The sequence below is a fragment of the Podarcis bocagei genome (assembly GCF_964188305.1).
Source record: "Podarcis bocagei genome assembly, chromosome: 1".
Classification (NCBI taxonomy): Eukaryota; Metazoa; Chordata; class Lepidosauria; order Squamata; family Lacertidae; genus Podarcis; species Podarcis bocagei.
Genome location: NC_138125.1, coordinates 45,423,160 through 45,440,719, shown reverse-complemented (window position 1 = coordinate 45,440,719; position 17,560 = coordinate 45,423,160). Strand labels below are relative to the sequence as shown.

The 17,560-nt window shown below is 43.8% G+C and overlaps 1 protein-coding gene across 2 annotated transcripts in view; it reads right to left on the bottom strand.

Annotated features, from left to right (window-relative positions):
* The window catches only part of TYRO3 (TYRO3 protein tyrosine kinase), a 66,637-nt gene that overhangs the window by 34,412 nt on the left and 14,665 nt on the right, over positions 1-17,560 (bottom strand). For both annotated transcript variants that reach the window (XM_081208179.1, XM_081208178.1), the window contains exons 3-5: positions 17,216-17,316; positions 6,767-6,937; positions 2,220-2,306 (exon numbers count right to left, since the gene is read on the bottom strand). In XM_081208179.1, the coding sequence (XP_081064305.1) occupies positions 2,220-2,306; positions 6,767-6,937; positions 17,216-17,316 (359 nt within the window). The remainder of the gene's footprint in view (positions 1-2,219; positions 2,307-6,766; positions 6,938-17,215; positions 17,317-17,560) is intronic.

Sequence of the window (17,560 nt, the reverse complement as noted above, 5' to 3'; positions counted from 1 at the left end):
CAGAAATTTGTTTCAACAGTATCCAGCTTCTGGAAGGAGGATGTAACAATGCTTTGCATGTAGAACATCACAGGTTCACCCCTGGGTTTCTCCAGTGATAAACAAGACACAGATGCATAGGAAGTTGCCTTCAGATCTAATTGTCCATCAAACTGAGTATTATCTACTCCAGGGTTTCTCAAACTTGGGTCTCCAACTGTTGTTGGACTACAACTCCCATCATCCCTAGCTACCAGGCCCAGTGATCAGGGATGGTGCCAATTGTAGTCCAAAAACAGCTGGAGAGCCAAGTTTGGGAAACCCTGGTCTACTCTGACTAGCAGCAGCTCCCAAGGATCTCGGGCGAAGGTTTTACCATTACCTGACATCCTTTTTCCTAAGACGCCAGGGAATGAATCTGAGACCTTCTGCATGCAAAGCATTTGTCCCACCATTAAATTATGATCTCTTTACGACTGTTAACGAATTCAAGCAACTTAGCATATCCAGGTGATGCAGGAAGTAACAGTAGTTGAGGGCTCCCACTACCCCAGACTGTTGTCTATGCTGGCTGAGGCTGATGGGAACTGCAGTCTAACAACATCAGGGGGGCATCACATTGGATATCCTTGGTATAAGATCAAGGAAGCCAGAGAGCCCCACAGGTGCAATTTGAAGACTGCAGATGAATCACCATCAGCATCCAATGGCTGCTGGGTAGCTGATATGAGCTGCAGTCTCCAACTGTTTGGCTCAGAAAGACTGCCTGAGGATGAGGAAGGATATTGATTTCAAACTGAAGACATGATTCACCTCACCTGGCCTCCTCCAGGAATTTATGTGAGGAGGAGGAGAAGCCAGGGAGCTTACACCATCAGCTCTTGAAGGAACCAACAATAGCCTGAAAGAGTCTAGGTGGGGAAGCCCCTCTCCACCGTCTGAGGCACTACCAAAAGATCTGCTGATGAGAAGCCCAGGCCTGAGGACTCACGCCATAAGCATCAAAGACCACCAATGGCCTGGGTGAATTCAGCTGGGACAGCTCCTTCTTCATTTTCACAGTGCTGCTTATCAGACCTATATGGCCTGTGAAATGCATTGATGTCAGAACAGGAAGATCACCTCCTGCAAAAACCACCATCAGTCTGAGAGAATTCTACTGTTTTATTGTCTTACCTTCTGAATCTTTTATTTTGTATTTTAAATTGTTTGAGTGGACAATACTGGGGGAAGCCACTGGTTTGACTCAGTGGCCACATTCCAATGGTGGGCAGAGCAAAAACAAAACAAAACAAAACAAAAAACAAAAAAACCCAAAGCCATTTTTTTTAAATGATGGGAGAAAGAAACAGCCCTTTGAAAATAAAGGTTCTGGTAATCCTCATCCACAACAATGCACCCATATAAAATGAACTAATCGCATTTTGCATTGCTAAAAAATATGACCAACCAACCAAAACAAAGCTGTAGATTTGCCCTAAAAATAAGAAAGAGCGTGAGTCCCTCCTGGCCTGCAGCTACTTTAGCTTCTTATGAGGGGAGGAAACACCGCAGGAAAGTAGCAGTTGTGAAAGGAACAAAAATTATTAATAGGGCTCCAAATTACCAGCTTTAAATGAGAGCTTTGGCATTGCAAAGCACAGAAATCCACAGAAGCATAACATTCCTGAAATTTAATTGCCCTCACGGTGATCTGCCTCCTCTTGTTCCCTGCAGTTCACGAGATGCCAATGTATTGGGGGGGGGGCGAGTGTGGGTGTGTGGGAGGGAAGAGGAGAGGAGAAAAGAGAGGAGAAGGTTTGGGGTGGTATTTTTGCTATGAAGGCATCAAACTTGTGCAGAAAAGGAAGATTTCCCTGTTTGTCCTCTGCAGATGACATCATTGTGGCCCACCTTCCTACCACAAACAGTTCTGATGCCCCGGTTCAAGGAAAATCTGTTATTTCGTGTCACATCTTCCCTTCCTGTGCCAGTTGGGGTTTGGGTTTGATTGCAAATTTTGCTGCAGGGACACAGGCCCGCATACCAAACAGTGAGCACAGTGCTTTATTTCATTTGCTGAGAAGAGAGAGAGAAGGCACTGCTGGAAAGCAGCTCAAAACTGTTCCTGTTGGGGGGGGGGGTAGAAGGGAGGCAGGGAAGGAGGGAGAAACAGAAACTGTTTTCCCCTGCTTTCTTCCCACTCCTGACAGTCCATCCAATTTCCTTTTTCTGGAAGAACAGGGAAGGATCTCTCTCACCTTTAATCTTCACAGTGGCCGTCCGGGATGAAGACAGTCCCTTTATGTTGTGGGCTTCGCAGGAGAAAACTGTGCTTTGATTAATACCTGGAATACAGCCAAGAAGTGGGAGAGCAGGAGGGGAAGGGGGGGGGAGAGAGAGAGAGAAATAAGAAAGCAGCACACAAAACTGCTGTACAGTATAATAATCCCCCCAGCTTCAACCTCAAGCAGAATTTCAATTATGTTTGACACGCAGCTCAGACTCTCTCTCTCTCCATGTGCAACTTTTGGGGGCTGAGCTGGAAGCGGATCAAACTCACATGGATTTGGGTGTAATTAACATGTCAATCGGTTTTTTCTTTTCTTTTTATAAAACAGGAGGAATGTGGCACAGAGAAGCCTGCACTGGAAGCTCCTTCTGCAAAATATGAAAGGGAAGGGCAGGAATGGGCTGGGGGGAGGGCAGCCCAAGTACTAGGCTGTTAGCTCTCTCATTGTTGTTATCTCACTGCTGTCCTTGGCTGGACTCTCTCCTATTGTTTTGCTGCTCTTAAGTTAAGGCTTGTATACTCTCCATCCCTTTGTTTGTGCAATGCCTAGGAAAAGAGGATGCTTGGCCTGGCCAAGGTCTCTGGCTGATTTCAAATTATACCCTCGACCTCCACTAGAAACAACAGGCACCTCTGTGTCCAAAGGCATGATGACTACATTGCAGCTTGATTAACGCCACTGAGATTCCACAACTCAGGATTATTTAATCGGCAGTCACAGAAATCAGTGCTTTTGTCTCCATCGTAATGAAGTGCTCCTTGTAAGCATTCACACATAAATGTAGCGTTCTTCCAAGGGCACACTAATTGTGTCCTCTGGGAAAGAGGTCACTAGCTGCAGTTAACAAATTACTATTTCCTATTTTCAGCTTTGCGCTTTTTATTGGGGAATGCATGTACACACCATTAATGGGTCTGTGCAATGTTGGCCTAAGAGTCCAGAAACACATGGTAGGTTTCTGGTTGTTAATATGGGCATGAGTCTGGAGCGTACAAAGCTGCAAAACTAGTACCTCCCCAACCAGCAAAGACAAAAACACAGGGCTGGGAGAACTAATTCCCATTAGGCCCAGTCAGTGTGGGCAAATGACCAGGGATGATGGGAGTTGTAGTCCAGCATCTGAGGGGCCAAAGGTTCCCCAGCCTCGCAATAGCACAACTTTTCCTGCATCTGTCTTTTGTCAAGTTTAGTAGTTATATACAGTGGTACCTCGGATTAAGTACTTAATTCGTTCTGGAGGTCCGTACTTAACCTGAAACTGTTCTTAACCTGAAGCACCACTTTAGCTAATGGGGCCTCCTGCTGCTGCCGCGCCGCCGGAGCACAATTTCTGTTCTCATCCTGAAGCAAAGTTCTTAACCTGAGGTACTATTTCTGGGTTAGCGGAGTCTGTAACCTGAAGCGTATGTAACCTGAAGCGTATGTAACCCAAGGTACCACTGTACAGTACTTTGGAAGGGGTGGCGGGGGGAGAGGAATCTAGCCTTCATTTAATCCCAGAGTTACACTTCAGGTAAACGTTATTTTTCATGTGGGCAGCAGCAGAAGACAAAATATCTGCAAAGGGATTTTGGTTTTGTCTATACACCAGAATATGAGTGTTTATATAAATAGTCTTTTAAAATTGAGGGTTTCAACACAAGGCAGAAAACCGCCCTCTCAGATTGTCAAAACTGAAACAATAACAACATTCAGATGACAATGGCCCCATTTACAGTAGACTACACCATGTACTACATTTGAACCAAGGCCTTCAAATCAGGCCCCTCCATTTTGTAGGGTTACCATATTTCAAAAAGTGAAAATCCGGACAGAAAAGTTGTTGAGATTTGTTTGTTTGTTTGTTTTGCCAAAGTTGTTGAGCTTTTTAAAAAGTAATTCGCCAAAATCTACACTTCTGACATGGGTTGCCATACACCTGAAGAGCAATTCAAAATGGCTGCAGACAATCTTCCCACTCAGAGGAATCATAAATACCAGGCTTTCTCTTTGCTCAAAGAAAATGCTGGTAGCAAGCGAGCTATATGAGATTCTCTGGACGAGCAGCAATGTCTCAAGGTGCCTGTAATTATGACAGGACTGAAGGTTGCTCAGCCAGGAAGGGAATACTTATTGGAATGTTTACTTTGCCCTTTAACACACATAGGGATTAAGTGATAAAGAACAAGGCCTCTGGAATGCCACCTAACTCAGCATTATTGACATCCTGCTCACAGGAAGCACTAAACTGTTGTTTAGAAAAACTGGGTCCTTAGACTGGACTCAGATGACTTTGAGAGCAAATGATAGATTTCTTTTTCAATGTATTATTCTGTTTTTCATTATTATTATTTTAAGGGCTAGTTTACTTTTTATGTCTCTAGTTGTGTGAAAGACAAAACAATTATTTCAAATTAAAAAGCAGAATTGGGACACTCCTGGTGAAGCTTGCCAGAGAAATGACTCTGAAGTTTCTATCTGAGCTTTTGCCTGCTTCACTGTCCTTGGTACAGGACAAACCAGAGTCTGAAACAGTAGCTGAGGCTGCATTTTAGGAGCGTGATGCACTGACAAAGCATGTCTGAAGTAAGCTTGCATTATCCTTGCTGAAAATTAGGAGTAGGAGTGGAAGATCAAAAGATGGAGACAGATGACAAGATACATTTTAAAACACAGGGTGATATATTCTGGCTGATAACAGATCGAGCAATGCTAAGAGCATTGCTTTTTTTGACGGTGGTAACACCCAAAATGTCCCCAGTGTTTTCCAGGTACAAAAAGAAAGGTGCAGCAATCCAGCGTTTGAAGATAAATCAACTGACTGCTGAAATGTTGGCCCTGCCCCACTTCCCCACCCCCTCGGCTAATTATTATTTCCTTTAAACATTTTGCTGCTCTTTCCTGCAACACCAGCTCCCCACACCCACACACTTCTTCTTGCATGCCTCAGGAACTGTGTGACCCAAAGATAGCACACGCGGGTTCACCTTCTGATCCTTCCTCTTCCCTTCGGAGAAAGAACCTACATGCAAAGCTCCATGGCCCTTCTTCCTTGAGAACACAAATGTCAGTCCTCCTATAACTTATAAAAATCAATTGTTTATGTTGCTATCAGCAGCCAGATTGGTAATAGCCCAATACTGGAAAGCATCAAAAGTTCTATTTGCTAATGTATGTAACATTGCTTCATTTGAATGTCATTTGAAGACATGTAGTCTGGGCCGAAGCCAAATTGAGCAGTTTTGATGCGGATTGGTCTCTATTTGTTGTTGTTGGTTTTTTACTATATAAATACTCCTCCCATGACTCAGTCCTCGTTGTGGTTGGTCTACATACATTCATCTTAAAAGCTTGACTGTATGTAACTGCATCTCTGTGATTTGTTTTATACTGAAATGCTGTTTCTGTTTTTATGGTTATGTGTTAGTTTGTACACATAACCTGTGTGTGTATTTGTGTGTGTGTTTGCTTTCCATGCACGCTACATCTATCATGGGCTTTCATGCAAACTGCACTTGCTGAAATTCCTTCCTCTACCCAACTTATTAAAGCTGCAGGAGACCCGCCTTCGATCTCACCATCCTAACTGCTGTTGTTTTGGGATAAAGGAGATCATAATAGTGAGGGTACATGCAAGAAATCTGATGACTCAGTAGGATCAACCCTTTGTCTATGACATTAGGACAAAATGGGGGAGAAAGTTTCTGGTGAAAGTTTTTGTCACGTTACACTGCTGAGTTAGTACCAAGTCCTTCCTCTACTCCTTTCAGTACGAAGGTCTGGGAAGGTTGTATAGCTAGACCACAGAGTTCTAACCAGGTTCATTCAACTGCATAGGAATGTTTCAGTAGCTGCGAGTTTCCCATTGCTGCTCTGTTCTATTATATTTCCCTTCAGCTGCAATGGGGCTGGCTTTTTGCCACACTGGAGGAAACAGAAGCACTCAGAACAGCTTAAGGCATTAGAACTGATAAACCAGTTGGAAAAAATTAAAATCTGTTAACAAGAATATACACCAAGAAGAATGGCTAGAATGAGTGGAGTATTGGAGTATGGTTTTTTTTGAGAAGGTGTATTTGTTCTGCGGTTACCTAGTTTGCCCCACATGGAAATTCCATAGAAATTTTACCAGAGGTAACCTCATCTTTGGTGACCTCTACTGTATACAGTCGTACCTTGGTTTTCGAACAATTTGGTTCTTGAACATTTTGGCTCTCAAACGCAGAAGTGACCGTTCCAGTTTGCGAACTATTTTTGGAAGCCGAACGTCCAATGGCGCTTCCGCGGCTTCCTATTGGCTGCAGGAGCTTCCTGCAGCCAATCAGAAGCCGCACTTTGGTTTCTGAATGTTTTGGAAGTCAAACAGACTTCCGGAACAGATTCTGTTCAACTTCCGAGGTATGACTATACTAGATGCTTGCTTTTTAGTCTCCCGTAACACCAGCAACATGACACTGGTGCAATTTGTATGGTCTCTTCATCAGCCACTCCACTCCTTTTCTAAGACCCTGATTTATCCTAGGAGGAAGCCTTACCTGGCACATTTAGGGTGGAGGGGGAGACGTCAGAACGACCAACTTTGGAATCGCCCATCCACCAGACAATTGTCACTGGCTCAGGTGGGCCAGCTGCAGCACAAAATAGTTGGAAAGGAGTATTGGGGATTACAGACAGATCTTCTGGCTCAACAGTGAAGTAAGGAACACCTAGAAGAACAAAGCATAAATGTTAGCAGTGGGAGAGTTTTCATTATGATGTGCTGAAACCATTTCTTTAAATTCTTTCACAGTAGTTTGTACAGAACATTGGCTGCCAGGGCTCTAAAAAAAACCACACATATTTTAAGAAGTGGAACATTTTACATTTATGGTACATCTTTGCCCTTTTCTCTTTGGTTAGAGCTGCCTACAGTACAGGATCCATTTTGTCCTGTGTACATTTACACTATGATATAACTGAGTGGAATAGCAGTAGGAAAGGTTATTTTTAAAGACTGCCTTTTTAAAGACTTCCTGATGGGCTTTGAAATTATCAGGCAGGGGCCCCAGTTAAGCAGAGCAGCAGCGGAGGCTGCAAATGCATGGCCCTGGTTGAAAAGTTTGGATATCACCAATCAGCTGTTTAGCAGAGGAGGAGGAGGAGGAGGAGGAATGGTGGTGGGGACCAGATTCAATTCTCCATTTGTTCTGCCAAGCAGATCAGTGAAATTCCAGATTTCTAAAAAGTGGCTTCATTATTACCCTTGGGAAATGCATGTGTTTTTATTACTGTAACCCATCCTGGGACCTTAGGATGAAGGATATAATAATAATAATAATAATAATAATAATAATAATAATAATAATAATAATAATAATATCTGTTTGCATAGAGAATTCGCTAGCTGGTCTGAGGCCAGGAAATTATTAGTCAACACACTCTATTGGAAGAGTACCTTGCTTCAGTTTTATTGTGGCTTTAAAAGCTAACTGCTTGGAGAACAATGCTACGAAGTGGAAAATTTGAGAAATTGTAAGAATAAATGCCAAGATATTCATTAGTAATAATACACATATAAAACACCTCTCATGGTTCCTAAAGAAATGTTTCAAAGACATAATGAAAGCAAGATGCCTAACTTCTAAATACAGTCACTGTTAATTAGAAGACATACTATTCTTTTATGTTCTGACTTTGAACACCTTTCCTTAGGGGTTTTAGGAATATATTAAAAATGCATTCGCAGAGTCATGCTGAACCTGGAGCCATGCCTTACTCTAAACATGAAATATAATTAATACACATCCTGTATTATTTTTCAAAATGTCTGTGGGAAAAAGGAGTTTTGTCAGACAGTAACTTAGCTAAAAACCAACTGCTTATTTAAGACAGTAACTTTTTTGCTAGGTCTCAAAAGGAATATTGAAAAATTATACTAGATTGCAGATCTAAATACCACAATATGAAATTTCAGAGAAACCAAAATTTTGAGTGTGAGAAGGCATAGCTCAAAATATACTAAAAATGAGTTTTGAGGTTAATTTGATTGCAAGATAGACCTGTTCTGGGGAACAACGTGAGTTTCTCTATGAAAACCTTTGTTCAGAGTTGGGGAATCTCTCCATTTGGCCCACCAGGCCATTTCCTCCAATCTATGCCCAGCAGCCTCACACCTTACATCATATGGGACATCAGGTGTGGGGCAGGTAGAGATGTGGCTAGGGAGCAGGGCTAAACTGATATGATCAGCTGATATGTAGGGAGTCGGATCACATCTCCCTCACTCCTTTGACAGGTGAGTAAATGTGCCCACCTGTCAATCACATGTAATCATTGTGGTGTCGCATGATTGACTTGTTCTGCCCACCCGTCAAAGTTGGCCAAGAGGGTGAGTAAAGACAAATATATGACCCACTGAGCCAAAAAGTCTCCCCACCCCACCATGGTACCTCCCTGTGATCAAAGTTGGATCTGGAAATGCTGGATCTTGGATGAGTGAGACTGATGGCCATGACTTATCTTGTTGTTCTCTTTTCTATATACAGCAGTCGCTTTAAAAGTTCCTGCTGAAGTCTTAGTTTCAGTTTTTATCCTGAACTGTCCCTTGCTCACCTTGGTGGGAGGGTATCTAAATGACACAATCTTGTGCCACTCTCATTGGTCACGTTCACACATCACAATAAACTGGACTTTCTGGCTTTGCTTATCGTGGTTTACTAAACAAGAGATGCTTGCTTGACCATGCTGCCCAGTTGCTCCTCCCAATTGGTGTAAGCGGGAGAAACAAACCAGGAAGTTTGGGTTTCATCTGAAATAGTGTTCATGGGTTGTTGTTCCCTAACAAGCTGCAGTTAAGAAGCGAACAATAATGTGGTTAAGGGCCGGCCCACCCATGAGGCAAGGTGAAGTGATTGCCTCGGGCAGCAGGCACCACAGATGCAGCAGATCTGGCCTCTCAGGAATGCACCATAATCTCTGCACAGGGACATTGCAATGCAGAAGTGAACTTAAAAATTACACCACAGCTCTCCATGAAGCAGGCCAGAGGTGGAGTTAAGGCTGCATGACCAGTTCTGCCACACTGGGTGCCAAGCCTAGGGGTGCCACAGGGCATGGCAGCTATGACATAGTGAACTGAGCAAAGCGGAAGGCAAGAGATGGGGTGGTGCTGCTGAAATCTGAAAGACCAAAGTCTGCCTCTGAGCAGGGATAAGGAGGAGATCGAGTTACCCATTCAAACACCTAATAACTTATGAAGAAGTAACTAAAGCTGCCTCTACACAACTGGAAACTAAAAAAATCAACTGGGACTTCAACCAAATGAAGACAAACAGCTGAGAGAACAACCATCAGCCACAATGTTTCTTTATTTTCTATACAACTACTAAGCTATGTATTCCTTTGTATGGATATGTTTTGTTATTTGAAATTAAAAATCAGTTAAAACGAAAAGAACAAAACACATCCCCACATCTCACAATGAAATCAATGCAATTTTTAAAGTGCTTAACTTTGGCAGGATAATGCCACAAGGAGATATTTAGACCGTGACATCACAACTAGATTAAACAAAGGCAAGGCAAGAGACCTTGCTAATGCTTCTTCTCACTTTCAAGTCACCTGACCGCTGATTAACTATTTGACCATACACAAATATAGCAATCATGCAAACAGTTTGTGATAACACTGACTGCTTGAAGCATGAGGTTTTCTGGAATACACAGCACCTGAAAGCTCAGTCCCATCATCCTGTGGAAGTTTTGCAATTCCTGAAAACAACGGCCATTGTGCTGCAGATAAAGCCATTATTCTAGACGTGACATTCTTTTTGCTTCTGGCTGATTTCAACAGGGCCAGTCCAACCATTATGCAGATTGAGGCAGGAGCCTCAGGCAGCAGGTATTGGGACTGTGCAATGGGCAGTGAGCAGGTGTTTGCCTACAGAGCTGCGTGTGCCACCTGCCCTGCCCTGTGCCCTCAAAGCTAGTCTACTGTCCACAAGTGTGTTGGAGCACACTGTCCTATCATCAATATTTAAGCAAGAATCAATAAAGTTAGCATCCATATGTGAAACAGGAGTGTGTGTTTCTTGCCCTTTGCCTCAGGCAGCAAATGCCTTGGGCCAGCCCTGAATTTCAGGTACGATTCAATGTAAAACACAACAGTCAAATCTTGGGGAGAGCAAAGAATATGATAAAGACCACATGTCCCTGGGTAAACAGAGTGGGAAAACAAGACTTTCCTGGAAACTGATTAGAAGAGGAATTGCAATATGGTCAGATGTCATTCTGCTAATATCCAACACAGCTAGATAGATCCCACGCCAAACACCATGAGCTGCTGTTGATATCATGGCAAAATAAGTAGACAGAAGACCTATTTGATATGTGGGATCTCAGGCAATCAGCTTATTATTAAAGGCTCTAAATATAGGTATTGAGGTTCCGTTCCTGTGCTGATAAACACACCTGACAACACTTCCTGTCAACACCTTTCATGCTCTCTGTTATGTAAGTACCTGGAAATATTTGCACTTCAAAATAAGCTATTCAAGTTAGCTATTTTACTCAAAACAAGATAAAGGAAATGAAATTAACTACACACACACACACACACACACACACACACACACACACACAGCATCCAGGCCACAGGGTAGATACCGCCCCCCGCCCCACCTCTGTAGTACTTTTATTTGCTTATCATCCAATCTTGTTTACTACTGTGGACACACGTGTACAATAAAACTATGATAAGCTCCTGAGCAAACTTTCTTACCATCAAATATAAGTTTCCTCTTTCTACCCTTTTTATTTATGAGAGAGGATGATGGGTGAGTTCTGAGTCATGGAGTCCCTGGTTCAAATGTCTCTTCCGCTAAGCCATTCATCAGGCGTCCCTATGTATCTCAGGTCTAGCGCAAACATGAACACACACCTGTCATTTGATACCTGACAGTGTAACACAGTAAAGGCAAAACTGGATGTTACGCAGCAGATGCATTCAACAGTCTCATACATTTTTTAAAAAGCAAGGAGGCCGCAAAATTTGAGCAGTGAGGGGAAGGGGAGCTTAATACGGCACGCTTCGCTCTGACAACTCCCTGCCAGCATGCAGTGCTTTTCCACCCTTTGGAGAAAAAGATAATGAGTACTTGTGCCTTTGCCCAAGCAAGTGGGAAAGTAGCTGGGAGGTATTTTGAGCAAGACAAGCAACCAAGGGGAAAAGATTTTAAGAGGCCCCTTCTCCCATCACTCTTTGACACAGAGGTGCAAAAAGAGACAAGTTGGAAGCCTGCTGCCTATGTTTGCCATTTTACCCTTAGCTCGCTCCTTGCTGCATTATTCTTCCAAGCACCAAATAACACATATGTTCCACATTAGGAAATCTTGCTTCAATATTGGGAACCAATTTTAAATGGCAGCTTCTTTCGTTTTAGCTCCTAAATAAGAAACGTAATGCCAAATCTTATAGCCCTCTGGCGGTACTGGCTCTAAATTCAGTAAAATAATTTCTTAAGTACAGTTTGACCTTTAGATTTCGGGTTAAGGAAGCAGAAGCCGGTTAGCTTCTGAATAGGTTATATATATGCAGAGTGTTTTTATAACAAGGATGCCAAAGTCTAATGGTGTCTCTTTCAAGTCACACATACCTGGACTCCTTTAATCTTAGGCAGACGGGTAGCAGACTTTGTGTACGTTAGCAATGGTGTGCTATTTCATTACCAAACAAAATTGTAAGAGAATCTATGAATGCACAGTATTCTGCAATACAGTGGTGCCTCGCAAGACGAAATTAATCCGTTCCGCGAGTCTGTTCGTCTAGCGGTTTTTTCGTCTTGCGAAGCAACCCTATTAGCGGCTTAGCGCTATTAGCGGTTTAGCGGCTATTAAAGGCTTAGCGGCTATTAAAGGCTTAGCGGATTAGCGGCTAAAAGGCTATTAGCGGCTTAGCGGCTTAGAAAAAGGGGGGGAGCGAAAAAAAATCGGAACACTCGCAAGACGTTTTCGTCTTGCAAAGCAAGCCCATAGGGAAAATCGTCTTGCGAAGCAGCTCTAAAACGGAAAACCCTTTCGTCTAGCGGGTTTTCTGTCTTGCGAGGCATTCGTCTTGCGGGGCACCACTGTATTACAAGGGTTTTAGATGATTATCACTAATGGCTGCTCATTAAGATTTCAAGGATGCTCACTCATCCTTGCTGCAGACCTTGAAGAGCAGGAGAAAAAAGTAACCCTCTTTGTATGCTGAAACATTTTCCTCTGGAAGGGCAAACATTTTCTGAGTTGAAGAAGAAGAAGAAGAAGAGTTTGGATTTGATATCCCGCCTTTCACTCCCCTTCAGGAGTCTCAAAGCGGCCAACAATCTCCTTTCCCTTCCTCCCCCACAACAAACACTCTGTGAGGTGAGTGGGGCTGAGAGACTTCAAAGAAGTGTGACTGGCCCAAGGTCACCCAGCAGCTGCATGTGGAGGAGCGGAGACGCGAACCCGGTTCCCCAGATTACATGACTACCGCTCTTAACCACTACACCACACTGGCTCTCCATAAAGTTGACACAAAATGCTTATACAGTGCATATTCTATTGCCCTGAGATGTACAATGCTATTCTATGGCGACAGGCTCTTCATCAGGGCTGCAGATGTCTCATGTTATCAGGGATGGGAACCTGTGACCCTACAGATGTTGTTGGAGTCCAACTCCCAACAGCCCCAGCCAGCATGGCCAATGGTAGGGTGAAGGGAGCTGTAGTCCAACAACATATGGAGAGCCACAGATTCCCACATCCCTGCATTTAATTATTATCTGCAGTACATTGGCTTTGTCCTTCGTTGTGCACCCAGACCTTCCAGTTCTAAAAGCTTTGTTGGAAATGGCACATGAGCAGTTCATCCTAGTTATCATCCCTGCCCATCTCAAATTGGATACCAATTCATAGGACGAAATATGTGCATTGATTAAAATGCTGCATGAAAAGGATACCTGATACAACTGTGTGGCCATGGCAAGACTTCTTATTGCAAGCTGATTTAATCAATGTAATACTGCACATCAGTAAACTAGGGGGTGAGGAGAGACATAAGCTGAATATTGGGGCAAACTTTGCATGTGCTGCATTCTGAACAAATGAAAGATTGGTGGACCGCTAACTCACTGGGGTTACTCTGCCAACAAGATCAGATAACTCCGATAGAAATCTGGATGAGGAACAATTCTAGTATTTATACCAGGCCACGCCAAACTACTGAAACTAAATTCTGCCCTAATGCATCTATGTGAGGGTACATTGAACTGAGGCATCCACCATAGGCTGAATGAGCCTCCCCTTTTCCATCGTCCCCATATGCACCATCCCCATCCATCGACATAGGGATGGTGCAGCTAAATATGGCCTCTACACAAATAACATTCGCATAAATATGTGGTCAATATAATAGGGAAAATCTGGCAATTAGCCACACAATTGGGTTGTGCATTGGGTTTTATGTGCGTAAGACATATTTGGATGTATTGTCTTTGTGTGAATGACAAGGGTTTGAGATCTGCTCATGCTCCCCACCATACGATTGGACAATACCTTCCAGCCTATTTGATCCCAAGGAAAGAAACTGCTGCATGGTGGCTTTACCATGTCAAAAAACAACAACAACAACAACCCACAGTAGGAAAAAAGATCTACAATGGAAAGTGAAGCTACATGAAGAAATGGCTCAATATATTTTGATGCCTAAGGCAGAAAATTCATACTGCACCCCAGCCCCACCCTACTCCTGATCAGCTGCCCAAGGCAGACTGATTCATCATGCCTGATAGTATAGCATCCCCTTTAGAACTGAAGCTCCTTTCTTTTCAGATAATGGGAGGTGACTGAAGAAAGATCATTTGCTCTTTTGTAAAACAACAATCCTCAAGCTGAAAAACTTGAAAAATCCAGTTATGCATGGGTGTGGGTGGGTGAGAGAGAGAGAGAGAGAATGAGAGAGGATAATGGATAAATGGGGTATATGTTTCTGGTGTGTGAATAAGAAGGGATGCCTGAGAAAGAGAATGAATGGATGATGGAGAGGAGAAAGGGGCAGAGAATGAAAATGGAGTGGCAGAGAGAGAGAGAGAGAGAGAGAGAAAGAAAGAAAGAGGAGGGGTGAGTGGCAGAAATGGATGGCTGAGTGTGAATGGGATGTGCATGTATATGCGTGGCTAAATGGAGTGTACAGTGGATTGGCAGATGTGTGTGATTGTGCATTTGGCCTTGCCTAAATTGGGCACTACTGGCATGTGGCCTCTGGATGATAGTTCACAAAGGAATACAGCTCTTGGGTTGAAAGGGATGCCCTGCCCTTGCACTGAGCAGCAATTTGAACTCATGCTCATCAAATGTTCTGTTACAGAATCTTTTGGTACCTTAAAGATTAAAACATGTACCATGGAATCAGTTTCAGTGGGCGACACTCCACAGATGCATCTCTCCCCAATTGCCCAGTCATTCTCTTTCTTATACACCCATTCTTATCCACACTGCACAAGCACATATCCTGATCATCCATTATCCTCCTGCTGCCACAAATCTGAAGATACCTTTATTTATATTTTTTGTATTTATAGAGCCACAAAAAGTGTGGCCCAGTAACAGCAGCTCAGTTACTGTATATACAGAATAACAAGTAATTGTTCCACCTTCAGACGGTTAATTGCAGTCTTATCGTACTCTCCGACCCTGATAGAAATTTGCCTCCATCAATGACACTTATCTTTATCTCCAAGCAAATATTTAACATAGAATTGAGCTGCGCTCCCTGGCAGCTTGGCCAGTAAAGGGTCAATAATTTGCTGTCAAGCTCCAGTATAGAAATTGCAAAACAGAAGGGCCCATTCCACCTAATGGTTGTGGCAAAGGCACACCCCTGAGGACAAAGAAAGGATGTATTATGCACTCCTGGCTTGGGAGTAACAGGCACCTCCTCTCTCTCCAGCGTGGCAGACAAAGTCTAAACATAAACACCTCTGCATTACATCCAGGCACCAACTGCCACGGGAGATTACATCTCTTCTTCTTAAAAACAAACCACTATGAAACCTCAAATGACTAGGAAATACGAAGTTCTTCATGGAAAAAGACAAATACCTGAAGCAGCACAGTATTCTGAGCTCATGCTGGGACACTGATTCAGCTGTGAGTCAGACAGGAGAGCGCTGCCTACTCCATCAACGATGTAACTCTGCTGCAGATAGCCTGCAGCCGCCGCAGATTCCCTTCCAGAGAGCATGCAGGTCTGATGCTGGCAGCTTTATGAGGTCTGCTAGCATCATAACCCTGGAAGGACGTACAGCTGCAAATGCAGGGAGCCACCCACTCTAAATGGTACATATTTATGTTGATACCAGGCCAGAGTGCTGTTCAGTGTGTCCTCTAGGTTTGTGCGTGCAGTCTGTGCGAGCCAGGGTGATACAGACTAGGACCTGGGAGACCAGGGTTTAAACCCTCATTTGGGTGACCTTGTGCCAACCGCTGCATCTCAGCCTAACCTACCTCATGGGGTTGTGGTGGGGATTAAATGAGGAGAGGGGGAGCCATGAGCTCCTTGGAGAAAAAGGTGGGATTTAAATGCAATAAATTATAACAATAAATACTGTGTAAAACCAATATGCTGTCAGTCTGGGCAAACCTGGCAGATGAAACCCTACATGCCTCTCGAGCACAGTTAAAAACATGGCTCATGGGTAAACAATGGCTGTCTCGTGAGGTTCTCCCTGGCATTGGAAACATGGGTTATTTGAAGGCCTGAGCAATGAGCCTAGAAAAACCACTGCAGCCCTATATTAATCAAAAATTCATTTTCTGTAAGGCACCAAGGGACATTTAGAACCAGGACTTCCAGAGTAGCCGACCTCTAGCACTTGGTCTCCTATGTCACTAGCATTCTGATTTCTGAACCAGGCAGGTTAGGCTCTATTAGTGAAGGCTGCTTTCTAGGCTGAGGTACCGTTTCCATTGCTCTCATGGGACACTGTAGTCTAGGCATCCCCAAACTCGCCCCCCCCAGATGTTTTGGCATCACAATTCCCATAATCCCTGACCATTGGTCCCGTTAGCTAGGGATGATGGGAGGTGTAGTCCCAAAACATCTGGAGGGCCGAGTCTGGGAGTGCCTGCTGTAGTCTGAAGGTGGTCAGCTGACCTGAAAAGCCAATAGAGACACACCCAGCCTTATAAAAAGTATATATTTCCAAGCCAGCCCCTTAATCTGAGATGCCTGAAGCTTGCCTCCTGTGGTACCTAACCTCCAGGGCACCTTTCAATTATGTCTCTGCTTCTGGTACTTTAGTTCTGCCCAATCTGGTACTAGACTCTGGTCTCTCTCTTTGGCCATGTCTATTACCACTAACCCTGTGGGGTTGTCAGTTTTCTGCTTTTGTTTTGCCTGATCCAGTACCTCTCTCTGACCATGTCTTCTGCTTCTTACTCATCTGAGTAGCCCGTAACCTGATGCAGACTCATGCCCCACAGCAGCCAATTGCAAGGCTAAGCCCCAGAGTCTGACATTGTCTAAACATGCATATGGAGAAGCCAGAAAATGGAAGACATGGATTCTCATATCATCTGAAGGGTCAGACACATATTTTGGTAGGCTCTCTGGAGCCCTCATTCTATAGTTAACCTATCTGACATCACACTCACCATTAAAACATTATGAAGATGCTAATTCTAGCTGTTTCTTGGGCATGCTTTCAAATGAAAGTTGGCAAACATAATGTTGGAAGCACTCAATATTTTGCAGAACTAAAGACCCAGCAAAAATTGTGTGATAGGTCCCCTACACCAGCTACCACTCTCTTCTGATCTTTAGATGGTCGCCGTGACAGCATAATTGTTTTGGTCATAGCAGCACAGACACTGGAAATGAGCCAACGTCAGCCAGGCAGTCTCTTCTCACAATTTCCACATGCAGCCAACTATTGCGTCCTCAGCATGCCTGCCTTGGGCAAGAGCCAGTGACAGGGCCCTTACCTTCCACAATGAGCCACACTTGCTGTGATTCTTCTTTCTTCCCGTTGGTCTCCACTTGGCACCAGTACTTCCCAGAGTCTTTCCGGTCCACAGACTTCAAGCTAAAGTGTTGAGAGAGCGATGAATGGTAAATGGCACTGTGGCATAAACAAGCAGCTGTCATCACAAGCTCTTCCAATTCCATCCAGTGATCTACAAACATTGGAGCCATTTCCAAAATAGGAAATCCTTCCTGCTTCAGCGTGTACTCGTGTGATCACAGGAAGCTGTCCTAACTACAAGGCCCCGGCTCTATTTGGCCCATTACTGCAAACAATTGCCCAAAGCCTCACACAGAGGCTTTTC